This window comes from Lactuca virosa, chromosome 4 (assembly GCF_052849685.1).
Source record: "Lactuca virosa cultivar CGN04683 chromosome 4, Lactuca_virosa_CGN04683_v6, whole genome shotgun sequence".
Lineage (NCBI taxonomy): Eukaryota > Viridiplantae > Streptophyta > Magnoliopsida > Asterales > Asteraceae > Lactuca > Lactuca virosa.
The window spans coordinates 178,417,210-178,433,782 of NC_136429.1; the positions used below are offsets into that span (position 1 = coordinate 178,417,210).

General features: G+C 34.2%; 1 protein-coding gene across 1 annotated transcript; it reads left to right on the forward strand.

Moving 5' to 3' along the window:
- The first annotated feature begins 733 nt into the window (after positions 1-733).
- LOC145107757 (V-type proton ATPase subunit C-like) lies at positions 734-10,318 on the forward strand. The gene is made up of 11 exons (XM_079044710.1): positions 734-947; positions 1,033-1,101; positions 1,180-1,307; positions 1,379-1,478; positions 1,561-1,628; positions 1,737-1,878; positions 1,981-2,097; positions 2,250-2,375; positions 9,444-9,527; positions 9,640-9,719; positions 10,013-10,318. The coding sequence occupies exons 1-11, from the start codon at positions 834-836 to the stop codon at positions 10,107-10,109; spliced, it is 1,125 nt and encodes a 374-aa protein (XP_078900836.1). The 5' UTR covers positions 734-833; the 3' UTR covers positions 10,110-10,318.
- The last annotated feature ends 6,255 nt before the right edge of the window (positions 10,319-16,573 follow it).

The window sequence follows — 16,573 nt, forward strand, 5'->3', positions numbered from 1 at the left end:
AACTATCATAACTTTAGGTCTATCATTTTTATCTTGCACTCCATAACAGTTTTAAAGTTCTCAACATAATTTAGGTTATCACATATTTTTTGTTTAATTAAGATAAATATTTGTCACTTATCATATCCTAAAAATCAAATTGCTTAATAAAATAAATAAGAATTCCCAACAATCTTTACAACTTAAGTTTGGGTTAATTTTTATATCTATGTTTGGTACTTATTAACTTATTGCGATTTGTTATTATGAGGTTACTCCAATGGAACACTAACACGTTTATTTTTGTGTGAAAATCTATTCCAAACCACAACTAAATAAAATTGATTTTCAGATGACGTTTACTGCATTAAAAAACTTCAAAAAGGAATAAAAAAAAACTTTAATCGATTTCATAATATTGTGAACAATTTTACAATGCTCTAAAATTTGTTATGATTCATTTTAAAGTTTTTTTTCTGGTGGAACTACTAAAAAAATCACTAATAAAAAATAAGTTTACATTAACATCCTCCAATGGACATTTATAAAAAGTGAAAAAATACCATTTTATTAAAATCTTTCCCATTTTGGTCAATTTTATGATTTTCTCTTTATTTGGAGGTTTCTAAATATAAAATGTCGAGGTTATCGAACACAGGCGTTGAGATTGACGGTTAGCGGGTCGCCTGGGAGCGTAAATTGGGTTGCAGAAACCCGAACCCGGATTCAACGAGGCGAGTGTTTTAGGAACCAACAGCCAACTGCAATCATAAGAGGAAGATATATCTTTCCCTCTTTCCTCTAAATCTTGGAAGATCAGAAGCTCCGTTCGTGATCTCACAACTTCAATAACAATGGCGACAAGGTACTGGATAGTTTCTCTTCCCGTTCACAGCTCCGCCACTTCTCTATGGAGTCGCTTACAAGAATCCATCTCCAAAAATTCCTTCGACACTCTTCTCTACAGGGTATAACGACCTTCATAATCGCACGGAAAGATCTGTTCTGTTCTGTTATCTTACATAGCTGAAACTAATCGGAATAATTTTGCAGTTCAATATCCCAAATCTTCGCGTTGGTACACTCGATTCGTTGTTAGCCCTCAGCGATGATCTACTCAAGGTCATTTATTGATTTAAAATTTATCAGGGGATTGGTTGATTTGATATGATTTGATTTGATGTATATGTGATTCTGCAGTCGAATACGTTTATCGAAGGATGTTCTCATAAGATACGGCGTCAGATCGAAGATTTGGAGAAGGCTTCGGGAATTCTCGCTAGCTCCTTGACTGTCGATGGGGTTCCGGTGGATTCATATCTCACCAAGTAATTTCTTGTACGTGTTTTTTGAATTTGATGAAAGAATGTTCTTGATCTGTTTGAATTTGTGATTGTAGATTTGTGTGGGATGAGGCTAAGTATCCAACAATGTCTCCTCTTAAGGAGATTGTGGATGGTATACATGTTCAAGTAGCCAAGATAGACGATGACCTTAAGGTAATTGGTTGCCCTGTATCTTGTAATTTTCATTTTTGTAGGTAAAGCCTTTACTGTTGCTTCCTGTTTTGCACTTTGTCAGGTTCGTATTGCTGAGTATAACAATGTTCGCAGTCAACTCAATGCAATCAACAGAAAGCAGACTGGAAGGTAAAATTAATGCCTTTTGACACCAATGACTCATAAGTGGTCAATAACAGTTGAGTATAAAAATGTTTATTGTTCTACTTCACTATCATGACTGATTTCATTTTCCAGCTTAGCTGTTCGTGATCTGTCCAATTTGGTAAAACCAGAGGACATAGTCACTTCAGAACATTTGGTTACTCTCATTGCTGTTGTCTCCAAGTTTTCCCAGAAGGATTGGTTGTCATGCTATGAAACATTAACAACTTATGTGGTAAGATCATCATCATCAGTCTTTAATGTAGTGTCACTCTGATCTTAATACTGCTTTATAAGTTTCTTGATTTTGTCATTTTGATTGAATTAAATGTTCTAGGTCCCTAGATCCTCCAAAAATCTACATGAGGATAATGAGTATGCTCTCTATACTGTGACATTATTCAATCGTGATGCTGACAATTTCAAAATTAAGGCACGCGAAAGAGGATTTCAAGTGAGTTTGTAAATTAGTTTGTTTGTTTTGCATTATATTGACTCTGATTCAAGGATCTCATATGCACTGTGGAGTTCTTGAATAAGATATTCCTGCATAATATTTGATAAGTTTGAGTAATGTTTTTCTTTATGATTCACATTGTGATTCAGATTCGTGATTTTGAATATAATTCGGAAACTCAAGAGGGTCGGAAACAGGAGCTTGAAAAACTGGTGCAAGATCAAGAATCCCTGAGAAGCTCTCTTTTGCAATGGTGTTATACCAGTTATGGAGAGGTACTTCCATTTCCCTTGATCCCTTCAAATTATGCATAGTAATCTACTAATATCAATCCTTATGTGTGGTTCTAATCTTCCTAGTTGATTAACTAATCCTTATTTCTAAGAAAAGGTTATTGCTTATCCCCAAACCTTTGGGCCTTTTATCCCATCTTCCCTTGTCTCTTCGCTGTGCTTTAGTGACAAGGGTGAAGAATTGATCCATTAGCTAGCCTCCTTGTGAACCTTAAAATTGTTCGAGAAAAATCTTGCCATGTCCTAAATGGTTGACAATTGTGATGATTACAATATAGTGATATACAATCCAAAAAATCCCAAGTGTAATAATAGTTAACAATGGAGAGATGTCTCAACAACCAATATATAATCTTCACATCTAACAAATCAAATCTATATAGTACCTATGTATTATACCAAAAGTTTCTATCTTTAATATACTATATGTGAGTACGAAAAAATTATTCTCAAATATTGTGCCACCTCTTGATGGCTATAACCAGGGATGGAAATGGAACATGAGCACCAGGACTAGGGGGCCGAAACAAAATTTTCAAAAAAAAAAACATATACACAAGGTTTATTTGGTTGAAGATTATGACATAAAAAATCTAAAGTTGACAATTAATATAAACATTCTTACATCGTTCATAAAAAAGAAACTCGTCGATCTTTTGCGTATTTGAAGTTTTGCACAATTGTCTCTAAACTATTTTTTGGCAAGTTTTCTGGTGATGTTTAAAACCAATGAATCATTATATTAACAATAGTTATCATCATTTCTTACTTTTTATTTTTTCTTTTTTTGCAAATTTCTAATGTTCTCGGACTTTGAGTGCTAACCACGTCTTGCAAGTTCGAAACCTAATATGTTTTCCAATCTATAAATGTAAATAAAAATATAAACTTTACTAATACAATAACTATTTGAAAAATCACTTTTATTAATTAAATATATTTTAATAAAACTTTTAGTAGTTAAGTTTTTCCATTCATGCATAGATAGAGCGACAAACAAAATTTGTTTATAAGTTATGAGATTTTGGTAAGTTATAAGGAAATAAAATTTTGGTTCTTAATTAGGTTTATTTATGATTAGATTATTTGTTTGTGTTTATATTTGGGTGAAGCCTCGATGGAAATAATAATAGTTATTAATAAGCATGAAGTATGTGTAGATTCATCATATAAAATGTAGTTGACTTTAAGAAATAAGAACATTTTTATGCCAAAAATATATCACAAACTGTAAAGGAAGTAATATTTGAATGAAGCCCTATAAAAATAAAAATGTGCTGCTAGTTGCAACTTTAAATAAAATATAGTTAAAAAGCTATTAACTTTTCTCTTCAATTAACTATAGAGTAAGTAACAACCTAAAAAAGCAAGTGGGGCCTCCCCTGGCTATTTTTAGACATTCTTGTAATTACCTTAGACTAAAGGATGCTCAAGTGTAATATTAATATCTATATATACATAGCTCTTGTAACCTATTATATTCATTTCAGTACAACACACAATTACATGACCCTTTATCGTAGTAGAGCCTAGGGTTTCCGATGCCACCAACCCTAAAAAAATTAGGGTTTACCGTCACCACCGCTGCTGACAACAGACATCGTGTAATGTTCATGTGTATTGTTCGTTTGTACTAGTTCCTCCCCTTTTTTGCTGCCAACCATGGCTCTACTCGCCAACTTCACCTATGCACTCACAAGTTTACCTTCACTCTTACTCCAACCAACTATGCTTACTAGAAGGCCATGATTCATCCCTTCCTCCTCACTCATAACTTGTTTGACTACACGGACAAGACAATTCCTTATCTAGCCGAACATCTCCCACCACTTTCGATTTGGATCTCCAATGTTGTGCATGTCAATAAGAGGGTACTTAAGTTTAATATTTATCTTTATATACAAAGATCTCATGTAACTTATTATATTCATTATATACAATACACAATTATACGATCCTTAATGGTATCAGAGCCTATGGTTTTACTTCTAGCACTAACTTAAAAAAACCTAGGGCTAATCCCCAACGTTGACTACAACATCGGCCGATGACCTACTTTGAAAATTTTAGGGGTTACTGTTCAACGACACTATTCATAATTATTGTTATCATTATTCATTTGAACTATTCACCATTATAGTTGATCTACACTGCTGTTCATTGTTATTTTTATCCCTTCATCTCGTTCGACGAACAACCATAACTCTCCTTGCCAATTTTACCGTTGTTGACATCAGAAGTTTGCCTTTATACTCATTCGAATGAACTATGGTTACTGGAAGGCCATGATCCATCCTTTCCTCTTTACATACATGGTATTTGGCTACGTGGACAACATAATTCATTGGCCACCCAAACATCTCCTAGCACATGTTGCCAATGTCGATCGAAAATCAGACAAGGGACAATCCTAATTACCTAATATGGATCTCCAATGATGCGCATTTATGTATGTTGATTATCTTAACCATATCTAAAGCATCCTTTTGTCATGTCAAGGTATCGCTTCTTGTAATCTATAGCTTGCTCTAAAACAAGCCTACATACACCACTTATCTTCTATAGAAAACCCACTTACGACCTAACTTCTGAATATGGAGATGAAAAATCGTGCACAAGAATATAGCAATGCTCTTGCTATTATAGGCAACCTAGTAAAAAATAAAAACCTTATAACCCACCGTCTTTAGTGAACTTCATTTCCTACTCAATGATCACAATTTCATGCGTGGGAAGACTCGTAACCCCAACTCGCCCACCATTCAGGCCTTCCAAGCCACCAACATCGATGCTAACAAATCTTATGGCTCTTTATCATCCTTAGTTGCTCAACTTGGTCCTATTGCATTCACTCTCGACTTCTAACTAGTACCCATAACACGTACTGGCCTCGCACCCTCCGACTCTCAAGTCTTCTACGAATCTCGACAATCCATTATTAACCGTGGTAATTGTGGATGTCGAGGGAACTCCCGTAGCAACAACCGTGGTCATGGTGATAAGCGTTAATTTAACTGGGGATTGAATCAAAACATAGTCTTCAGATGCTGCAACCATTGTGGCATTGAGCATTTTCTATCCAATGCTGTGGCATTGAGCATTTTCTATCCAATGCCCTAACCATTGTGGCATTGAGCATTTTCTATTTATATAGTGTTTTATTAAGTATTATTTTAGTTGGTAATCATGCATTATGCATTCTACTTCACTAGTGACTACTTGTGCGCCTCGTATTCATGATGCCCGTGCATTGGCCTCCAAGACTGTAAGCGCATTGGAGCGCATCATGCTTTCTAAAACCAAGGAACTTAGGTTGTCAACTACCACAAAGAAAAATAGCAACCTCCAACCGAATGATGATTAATTTGGATGGTTTATAAAAGCACCAACATGAAATAAGCTAGAAGACAAGTAATGAACTAAAGGAAGCACATATTGAGGACTATCAAAGGGAGGATAGTTAGACATCTAATTTCATTTAGCATCCATCACGAATATCTTATTTCTATTTCATACTAGCAACAAACCCTAATTTCCTCACTACCCTTTGTCGAGGTGTAACAAGAATGCTTACTAGAAGATGTGTTATGTCTCTCGATTACCACAGACAACTCGTACTCATTAAACATAGGAATGTTACACATGGTGTTAGGACTTCCTCTATCTCTATTTATCTTGATGTATCACCCATTCACCCTAGGTTAAATATCTCACGTCAAATTATAATCACTCTTTCAAGCAAACCATAACCAATAAATCATTGCAAGATGACCGATCAAAGCTTTAAGTACAAGATTTTCAACTCAACGAACAAATGTTACCAACAAAAGAGGTATGTAATTGATACTCAATTACCTTATGCTAAATTCCACCGTTCTCCTAACAAAGAATGTTTAGCCTATGCTAGAATCAAAGGAATAAATCATGTTTTGGAGGACGGCAAGTTTACACATGTTTGTCAATAAAAAATGTGAATAAATACTCCCTTATTGTAACACCCGACTTTTAATACGAATTACACCTAAAAATTTTCATTTATAAACATGAATCATAACAAATTTGCTGTACATTCGTATGACAAATTAGTACAAAGTAGTTATCAAAAGAATCTTACAATAACCTCGTATAAGTATCCAAGTCGAGTGCTACTAACTCCATTTCTTTCTACAAGTCTACTTGAACCTGAAAGACATACACAACTTGTATAATAAGATATAAAATAGTTGCACAACTAGATATATATCATCAATGTCTTTCAATCGACCAACATACACTCAAATTGACTAGTGTATAATTCTCCAATAATCAAGTTTACAGCTTCCAAAGCTGCTGTTCTAACCATTAACTTTCCATAGTAGACTTAAAGCCACAGAAGCTACACATCACCTCATCTTAGTAGTATCCATACTACACGATGTACCAATTTTATCCGATTCAATATTTTACTCGTTGACATTATAGCCATTCAAACTTTCACTACAGTATATTCTTTCATGAGTATAGTATTCCAGCCACCAAGGTTACTATTAAATTGCAATGCTAAGATACAAACATTTATACACTCTCATAAAACCGTGGTGTTACAGTCACCAAGACCACCACGAATAACTAATCCAAATACAACGATGTTACAATCACCAAAACCATCATTAATAACTGATTCTAATATAATGATGTTACAGTCACCAAGACCGCCATTAGTAACTGATTCTAATATAATGATGTTACAGTCACCAAGACCACCACTAATAACTGATTATAATATAGTGATGTTATAGTCACCAAGACAACCACTAATAACTGATTCTAAGATAGTGATGTTAGACCACCACTAATTACTGATTATAATAGAGTGATATTATAGTCACCAAGACGACTACTAATAACTGATTCTCAATATCGTGGTGTTACAATCGCCAAAGCCACTACTATATTAGTCCATGATGTTACAGTCACCAAGACTATCATAACTAACAATAATCTATTACAGTGGTATTTCTAGCACTAAGCACACTACAATCAATATTTGCATTGAAGATAATACAATGGTGTAAGTTATTTATAACACTAAGCGTACCACTAATAACCAATTCCAACATAGTGGTAATTACAACACCAAACATACCACTTTTACCTTAAACTATACGATTCACCGGTAAGAAGCGTACGTATCATTTGTACCCCATGAAGCGACGCTTCATGTACGTTGTGTCCAAATCGCCTTATGGCGTACGTTTTTGTTTTTTTTTTAATTTTTAAAACCATAAGTCTAGCACATATTTCTACACTTATGGTACACCAACATCCTACTATACAATAGACATAATACTGTATTTATCACGAAATTAACGCAATTAAATAATAAACATATATCTAGAAAGAAGCGTGGTTACCCGCCAGGTTAGTTAGTGAAGACTAACTATCATTCTAGTATCCAACTCTGTGCTGCTTTCCAATTCATCACTTGTCCAGACCTATTTGGACAATATATCAAGTTCATTAGAACTTGTCTAGTCTCACCATATATCAACCATAGTGATCAATTACCTGATCACTAACTAGACTCGGTAACTATGTCACCAAATGTCACCAAACTAGTCAAATTTCCATATATAATCACCTAACGACTTAACCCTGTAAGCTGCTAACCCAATCAAATAAATCTCGGTAAACTAGGGTGTATAACCCTTACCTATGAGATTAACATTTAACTAATCACCTGGTTCGTAATAGTCTCGTATTATGAAATCCCGTAATACACTTGGGGTCTAACAACCCACTACAAAATACGACGTAATTAATAAAGAGATAAAAGTACCTCGACTTATCTCGTAACTCAACCTTCATACCCCCGTACACTAGTACAACTCTGCGGTGATAAGTCTCCGGAAACACCTCTCGAGCCTTTCCCCCGACTGCGTGTGCCCAAAAAAAATTGAACCACACACAAACAACAACTATTTCTATGCTCTAGCTGCCGTGTTGCGGCCATGCTTTTCTCCGAAAATTTATTACATGTCTTAGATGTTGCCACATGTCACGGTGACCTCTTCACCTCCGCGCCGCGGTGAGAACTAAGTCGCGCTGCGACAAACCGAATCCGACCGTTTAACTTCGACTTTCGTCGACTTTCTAAGAATAGCAACGTACTTTTATCCCAACTTCAGGCGGTCGTAACTTCTTCATACGAACTCTATTTTTGACGATATTTATATCTACAGAATGTGACAATCTATCACATTTTCAGTTGTGAAATCCTATAAAAATGCGCCTGCACATTACATGACTTGGCTGCCAGACAAAGTTAACCTGAAAATTGCTCTGCAAGAGACGCAAGGCAAGATGCAGGGACAAGACCTGGTGAATGTGAGATGCTCAACTCTCTTAGCATCCTGCTTAGGCTGGAAATAACCTTTTTGATTATTTCATTCTAGTATAAAATTTTCCTTGCTTGGTTCTAAAAAATGGGGCATGATCTGCTTGCTTGTTTTTCTACATCAATTAACTCACAAACACATTTAAAAATACTAGTTTCGCTAAACATAAAATAATAGAAATAAGTGATATAATAACACCGAGATACACCATTTGCAATTAGCAACTCTCCCTTATTAATCTCAAAATTAGGATAGGGGTATAGTTTCACATTACACAGTACATTTATAAGTTGATAATGAGCTGAAAATATCCACATATGGGCCAAGCCCTAAACTGGGTTTTCCTCCACAACTCAACAAGGCCTATCACATTAAGTCTACTCACTAAAGTAAATTTAGTAAAACCCATAACAAGTAACCAACACTCACTACCTATGCAAAAGCCTATAAAACTTCTAATATTTTTGTAAACATGCAAATTTCAAATAGTGAAAAAAATCATCTCTAACAAATTTCAAATAGTGATTGGTTTCTGTTGCGTCTTCTTTACCAGTTTCATCATGTAGTGGTAATAATGAATCTTTTATACTCCCACGTTACATTTTCTCTAACAATTATACCAATTTTATATTTTACCCACTTATTAATAATTCATCAATTTTATATCCTGCAGGTTTTCACTTCCTGGATGCACTTCTGTGCTGTCCGCTTATTTTCCGAGACCATTTTGAGATACGGCTTGCCCCCTTCCTTTTTGGTATTTCAACCAAACATCCCAACTTCCAATTTCCTTTTCTTTTCTTATATAAAACAATGATTCAAAAATCTGCTTAAACATTTACTCTTTTTTTTTTTTTAATAAATTTCAGTCTGTTGTATTGTCACCATCTGTGAAAAACGAGAAGAAAGTACGTACACTCCTTGAAACCCTATGCGACAGTTCCAACAGGTAACCCTGACATCTTTCCACTAAACAACTAAAAAAAAATGAGTGGTTAATTTCACACAATCATTCTGACTAATAAAAACTGTTGCAATATTAATAGTTAGTCTGAGAAAACCTGGATCTCCTACTCAATAACATAGGAAAGAACAGATACTAGATTCTACTAGTGGTCCATTCCACCATTTAATTATCTCTGAAACTGTCGTGATAAACGTGATTCAGAACCATGTGATTAAATTTTTTTTTTTTTTTAAAAAAAATATTTTTTAATTTATGGTGACATATGTGAATTACAGCACGTTTTGGAAAACCGATGAAGAAGGAAGCATGGGTGGGTTGGGCGGTGAAGCTGACACTCATCCTTATGTCTCCTTCACTATTAATCTCATATGAAACTCGTGTTGAGGTGAGAGAGAGACACAAAGAGAGAGGTGGTGTTGATTCTTGTTTTTTTTTTTCTTGATTGGAAACCAATAATCTCATGTTTATTTAAAATATGTGTATTATTATTATTATCATTATTTATATAGGGTTGATGAACCCGATTTTAGTTGGAGACACAGGTGTATTGATTGTTTGACGTTTAAAGTTTGATTTTGAAATTTGTTTTGTTTATTTATTGTACTACAATATCACTGTGTATAAAAAGGATTACAAAAGGCACCAAAATGCATATCATCAAGAGTAGGATGATGAGGTTAAGCTTAAGCATCATAAAGTCATTGATACCAAAAATCATAACACTCATTTATAGCCGCAAAACAAGAGAGGATGAGAAGACGAATCACAATGAGCAGATGAAGTTGATGGACACTTTGATATGATAATGTAAACTACAATGACTAAAAGAAAGTAAATAATCATGAGTAGAAGTCTTTGGCAAACAAATTGTACAAAAAATAAATAAATTGTGTTTTAAAAGGATCATTTACTCGTGTAAAATTAAGTGAGAAACTTAGTATACTAGAAGGTACGGATTGAGGTCTCTCAACAAAATTTATTCACAGCTTTTGTGTCCTTTGGATAAAAAGACGAACGTTTTGTACTAGATGGATTTAGTTAGGGGCTCTTTGGTGAGGTTTGACCACGGAGTTAAAGCAAGAGTGCATTGATGGATTTGGTTAGGGACTCTTTGGTAACTTCTAAATAGAGCCATTTAGAGCTCAAACGATATATATATATTTTAAATGAATCAAAAGACTTAGAACTGTCTTTGAACGGTTAAACAATCTTATATTAACCATTAAGAGTTCATTATTATTTACCAAACAACCTATTATCATGTTAATCTTAGATATCGTTGTGATGAGATGATAGACTTATGTTGGCGTCAAGGGTGTTTAAGACTGATAAAACAACTTATCATAATTTGGGTTATCATATCATTGTCTTAAAAAGACTTGTTGGAAGGTTTGAAATGTACTTTTGGTTGGAAGTATTCATCTCTTTCATGGAAAGAAAAGAACCAACGAAATCATTCAAATATTAATAAAACACTATTCAGAATTGATATTATTATAAATGATGTACTATCACTTTCACTAAAATAATTTGAAAATCAAATTAGAAATTATACTAATATGTCGAGTTTCGTTTAAGTTGGTATGGTGTGGTTTATATATAAATTTAATACAAAAACATGACCATACGAAACAGTTTGTCTACCAGTATGACAATGCCCCACTCATGTTGGATTTATAAGATTATAAAATATAAGTGTCCCTATATATATATATATATATATATATATATATATATATATATATATATATATATATATATATATATATATATATATATATATATATATATATATATATATATTGGGTGAGGTTCAATAGAAAACCATAATTAACAAGGAACCAATGAACCAATCATAAGCGCCGAAAATCATAATGATCAATGGCCAAGGAAATAGATATACACTTTTACATTGGACGCACACACACCAAATTATACCAAAAAATCCACCTCTTTACCAAAAAACTCACCTCTTTTTTTTCGTTTAAAATTTTTTTAGGCCACATTTTTTATCAAAAAAAACCCGAATATACCGTTGTTCTCGATGTTTCGTCCTCTTTCCATAGAGATCAATGTTGATATATAAAAAACGAACTTTTTTTTTTCGAAAAAAACTCACTTCATTTTGTTAGTTTTTTCAATATTTACGTTTATTTTTATAAAAAAAACTAATTATACCAAAAATATTAATTTTTTGTTCTCTATTAATAAACATCAACACCGACTAAAAAAAAAACCTCGATCAGTGTCGATTCACACTGTGAATCTAAACTGTAAATATTACAATTTTTAACATTCACAATGTGAAAAAGCTCGATCAGTTCAGATTCACATTGTGAATTTGACTTGCTATTATGCACACTATGAATCTGAGAATGTTCACAAAAAAAAAAAAAAAAATCGATCGGTGTAGATTCACACTGTGAATCTAAATTGTAATATTTCAATTTTTAACATTCACAATGTGAAAAAGCTCGATCAGTTCAGATTCACATTGTGAATCTGACTTACTATTATGCACACTATAAATCTGAGAAGGTTCACAATGTGAATCTAAACAGGTTTACAATATGAATCTGAACAGGTTCACAATGTGAATCTGAACTAAAATATGTTTTTTTTTTTTTTTTTTTTTTGTTTAACATGAATATGAATCTATGTTTAAAAAGTATGAATTTTGATATATTTATTAATTTTTTTCTATAAAAAAATAGACCTTAACTTTTCAACAAAAAAAATGAAGTGAGTTTTTTTCGAAAAAAAAGTTCGTTTTTTATCTATCATCATGAATCTCTATGGAAAGAGCACGAAAAATCGTGAACAACGGTATATTCGGGTTTTTTTTTCGATAAAAAACATGGTCTAAAAAAAAATTTAAACGAAAAAAAGGAAAGGAGTTTTGTTATAATCCGGTCCATTGTAAAAGTCTACAACCCTTCCTTTTGCCGTTGATCGCTTTAAATTTCGAGATTTAGATTGGTTCCTTGATTAATAATGGTTCTCTATTGAACTTTTCCATATATATATATATATATATATATATATATATATATATATATATATATATATATATATATATATGAAAAAAGTCAATGAAGAAGCGATGGATTGAAGCTCTGACCTCGATTTCATATTACTCTCACTATGTCCGAAAAGAAAAAGCGATGATACACGTTCACTGTCACACCCCCGGACCAGACGGCGGAAACGTCCGGAGGCGGGTGACTTCATTGTGCAGTATCATAACAATTGAATATAAATAAAACAGAGCAATCCAAACATCATACATTGAGATAACAAACTTACATTGTTTACATATTGTATTTGTTCTTCAAATTACACAAAAGAGACATAAGCAGAAAAAAAAAATCCAAGCTACAGCTAAAAGTCTTGCATCCGTGCCCCTTGTTACCTGCTTATTAGATCCCTGAGAATACTAGTCGTTTTGAAAAGCGTCAACTAAAAAGTTAGTGAGTTCATAAACATTTTTGTATAAAATCGTTTACACTTGTTTAGAGTCGTTCGTATTGTTCTTTCAGAAAATCCGATATTTTCTATGAAATCGTTTGAAGTCTTGCCTTGAAAATCATGGATATATGTGTGCATGTCATTACTTTTGTTCATCCTTATAAGGAGTGATCTTTGAAAAGTATTGTAATTTGTGAAAACGAGTTGTGTCCGAGAATAGTTCTTTTGAATAGTAAAAATCAACCGTTTCCAGAAAAATCTCTTATTTTCAAAAGGGAAATATGGTTGAAAATCTTGTTCCTCTTATCGAGTAAAATTGAATGTGCGTTCTAGTTTATCGTTATCGAAATCGTAGAAATATCGTTCTCTCCAGAAAATCCTATATTTTCTGCTATAAAATATTCGTAACTTCTAGTTTATCGTCATCGAAATCTTAGAAAATCGTTTTCCCCAGAAAATCCCATATTTTCTGCTATAAAATAATCGTAAGTTCTAGTTTATCGTTATCGAAATCGTAGAAAAATCGTTTTCCCCAGAAAATCCTATATTTTCTGCTATAAAATAATCGTAAGTTCTAGTTGCAACTATGTATATGTGTGGGTTAGTTTATCGTTATCAAAATCGTTTACAAACGTTTTCCATAGAGTCCTACGCTTTTTAATTTGTAAAAATAGCAGTATTACGACTCTATACTTGTAGGAGAAAGAATCAACATGGCTATTGTGGACATTCTACGGGATGAAGAAGGACAGTCAACACAACAAATGCGGACCATCACATATCACGTGTAGGACAGTCAACACAATGTGCCAAAGTTTATTTATGAGGTTTTCCTTACATAAATTTCTAGTTAATATAACATATTCTAGTGAGTCGTTATAACCATACTAATCTGACGAAGTGCCTGTTTTGGAATTTCTCAGGCGCCCTCGGTTTGGAAAAAGACATTTGTCACCCTAGACTGGCCTGTCTAGCTGTAGCGAACAACAAAGGTGCGGGGTGTCAACCCCGTATAGATCTACACACAAATTCCCGCTCTCCCTCCAGGAGACTCTGGCTATAACTCCTTACAGGACTTAGACGTACACTAATATTTTTATATTTAGGTACTTTTGAGATTTGTCTGACTAGAATATTAACAACCTTTTGAGCAATCGTTAGAGATCCATTATTTGTTAGATAAATAATGAAACTCGTACTCATTGAATAGAAGTATCGTTCCATATCGTTGATTGTGCTCGTTAACTAGGTGCTCGTGTTTGTTCCTTTTCGTTTATTGAAAAATAAGTCATTTTAGTCAAGAGAGGAAAAAGTGTCAAGTTATAATTTGTATAAATTTATAACTGCCGGTTATGACACGCATTTTCTGTTTTATGACATATAAAATATTACTTATGTTCTTGGAGGTTTTATGACAGCAGTTCATGACATGCGAATATTTCTGTCATAAAGTCTCTATTTGTGTATCTTCTTGACGCAAACTTTTATATTGAATATTTATAAAATACCCCCTGACAGTTTGCAAAATAGTCACAAAGTTGGGAGGCTCTTTTGTACAAAGTATCCTCTGTTCTGTATGAAATTGAGAATTCTTACGTTCATGAGTATATTACTAAAATATTAATTTAACAATATTTCACACACACACATACAAACATACGTATATATGCAATTATTCAAGTATTTAGGCAAGATTTGACTTGTACTCTCCCCCAAAAACATTAAAATATTGAAAAGGTGGGGTATGAAGCTCACGTTGGTTTGTTTGTTGGGTGATTCGAAGAGTGATGAGGAAGTTTCCAAGCTCCAAACTTGAATGGTTCTTAAATCTCTAGAGTATTCTAAGAATAATTTTCATGTGTAAATATGATGAAATCTTAGAATAATGTGAAGAATAATTGTTTAAAGAGGATAAGAATACTCACCAAAGAAATCTGGGAATTTCTTTTGAAGAGATGAACTTGAGGCTTGAAGGAGTTGAGAGCACTCTTAGAAGTTTGCTGGAGGTGAAAAATGAGAAGTGGGGAAAAGGAAGAAGAGGAGTTCACGTATTCTAAGTGGAGGGATAAGAGTGATATGACACTTGCTTGGTGGACCGGTGTACAATGCTTGGTTATCCATGGATATTTTGTGTTTAACTGAGATTTGTATGGGGAATGAGGAATTTCATCGCATCACAAAGTCAATCCCTTTGTCCTTTTCTTGATTTAGGATAAGGTTTTCCTAAATCCTAAACTTTTATTTTATGTAAATATAATTTAAATAATTAAATCGGCATAAAATAAAGGTTTTAGGGGTCTTAGTTAAGAGAAACACGAGTTTGGTGGGATTCCCGACCTCAAAATACCCCAAAATGAAGAAAATGTCCGGAATAGTCCAAAATCCGGGGCTAAATAGTGAATTCTGGAGCTCTAGGGCAATTTCCGAAGTCCTTCTGAAATTTCCGGAGCATTTCTCAAAGTTCCGGAGCCTCTTAGGAAAATCCGAAGTCAATTGGGTCAATTCCGAAGCTGCTGGGTAGGTTCCGAAGGTGCTGGACAAGTTCCGAAGTAAACAGTATTTTCCGGAGTCATCAGGCGGAGTTCCGAAGTCGATGCCCACTTCCGGAGTCGGGTGCGAGATTAGGTGAGTCCGGGCTGAGGATGCGAAGCGAAGTTGTCCGGTGCAAGGCCCTTCCGGAACAAGCCTTAGTCTTCCGGAGTCACTTCAGAGGTTCCGAAGATGCTTCCTCTTGGCCCTTAGAAGGCATTCCAGACTAAGAGGTTCCGGACCAGGAGGGTTCCGGACCAAGAGGGTTCCGACCAAGAGGGTTCCGGACCAAGAGGTTCAGGACCAAAAAGGGTCATTTTGGGGTTTCCTCTTCCGGTTTTGAGCTGTTTTCGACTAAGGAAGGTATTTAGGGAGATTTGAGAGAGATTTGAGATCCGTGGAGAGATTTGGGAGAGATTTCACATACTTGGAGAGATTTGGGAGAGATTCACTATTCTTGGAGAGATTTCGCATACTTAGGGAGATTTGGGAGAGATTCACTATTCTTGGAGAGATTTCACATACTTAGGGAGATTTGGGAGAGATTTCACATACTTGGAGAGATTTGGGAGAGATTCACCATACTTGGAGAGATTTGGGAGAGATTCACCATACTTGGAGAGATTTGGGAGAGATTCATCATACTTGGAGAGATTTGCATTCTAACACTTTATGGCTCCTTAGGAACTCATATTGAACACTTAGGAGTGTTAGCACAAATCTCACAATAGTCTTTACTTACATGAGGACGGAATTTCCTAGCTAAAAGTGCTAGTTGTGACATCATCCCCCGTTAGAGGGAATTTCGTCCCGAAATTCTTTCGAAAGGTAGAGTCATG

Coding starts and splice junctions, on each gene's coding strand:
- LOC145107757 (XM_079044710.1), top strand. CDS start 834: ATGGCGACAAGGTACTGGATAGTTTCTCTTCCCGTTCACAGCTCCGCC. Junction 1,102..1,179: donor TCAGCGATGATCTACTCAAG/GTCATTTATTGA, acceptor GTGATTCTGCAG/TCGAATACGTTTATCGAAGG. Junction 9,528..9,639: donor GCTTGCCCCCTTCCTTTTTG/GTATTTCAACCA, acceptor AATAAATTTCAG/TCTGTTGTATTGTCACCATC.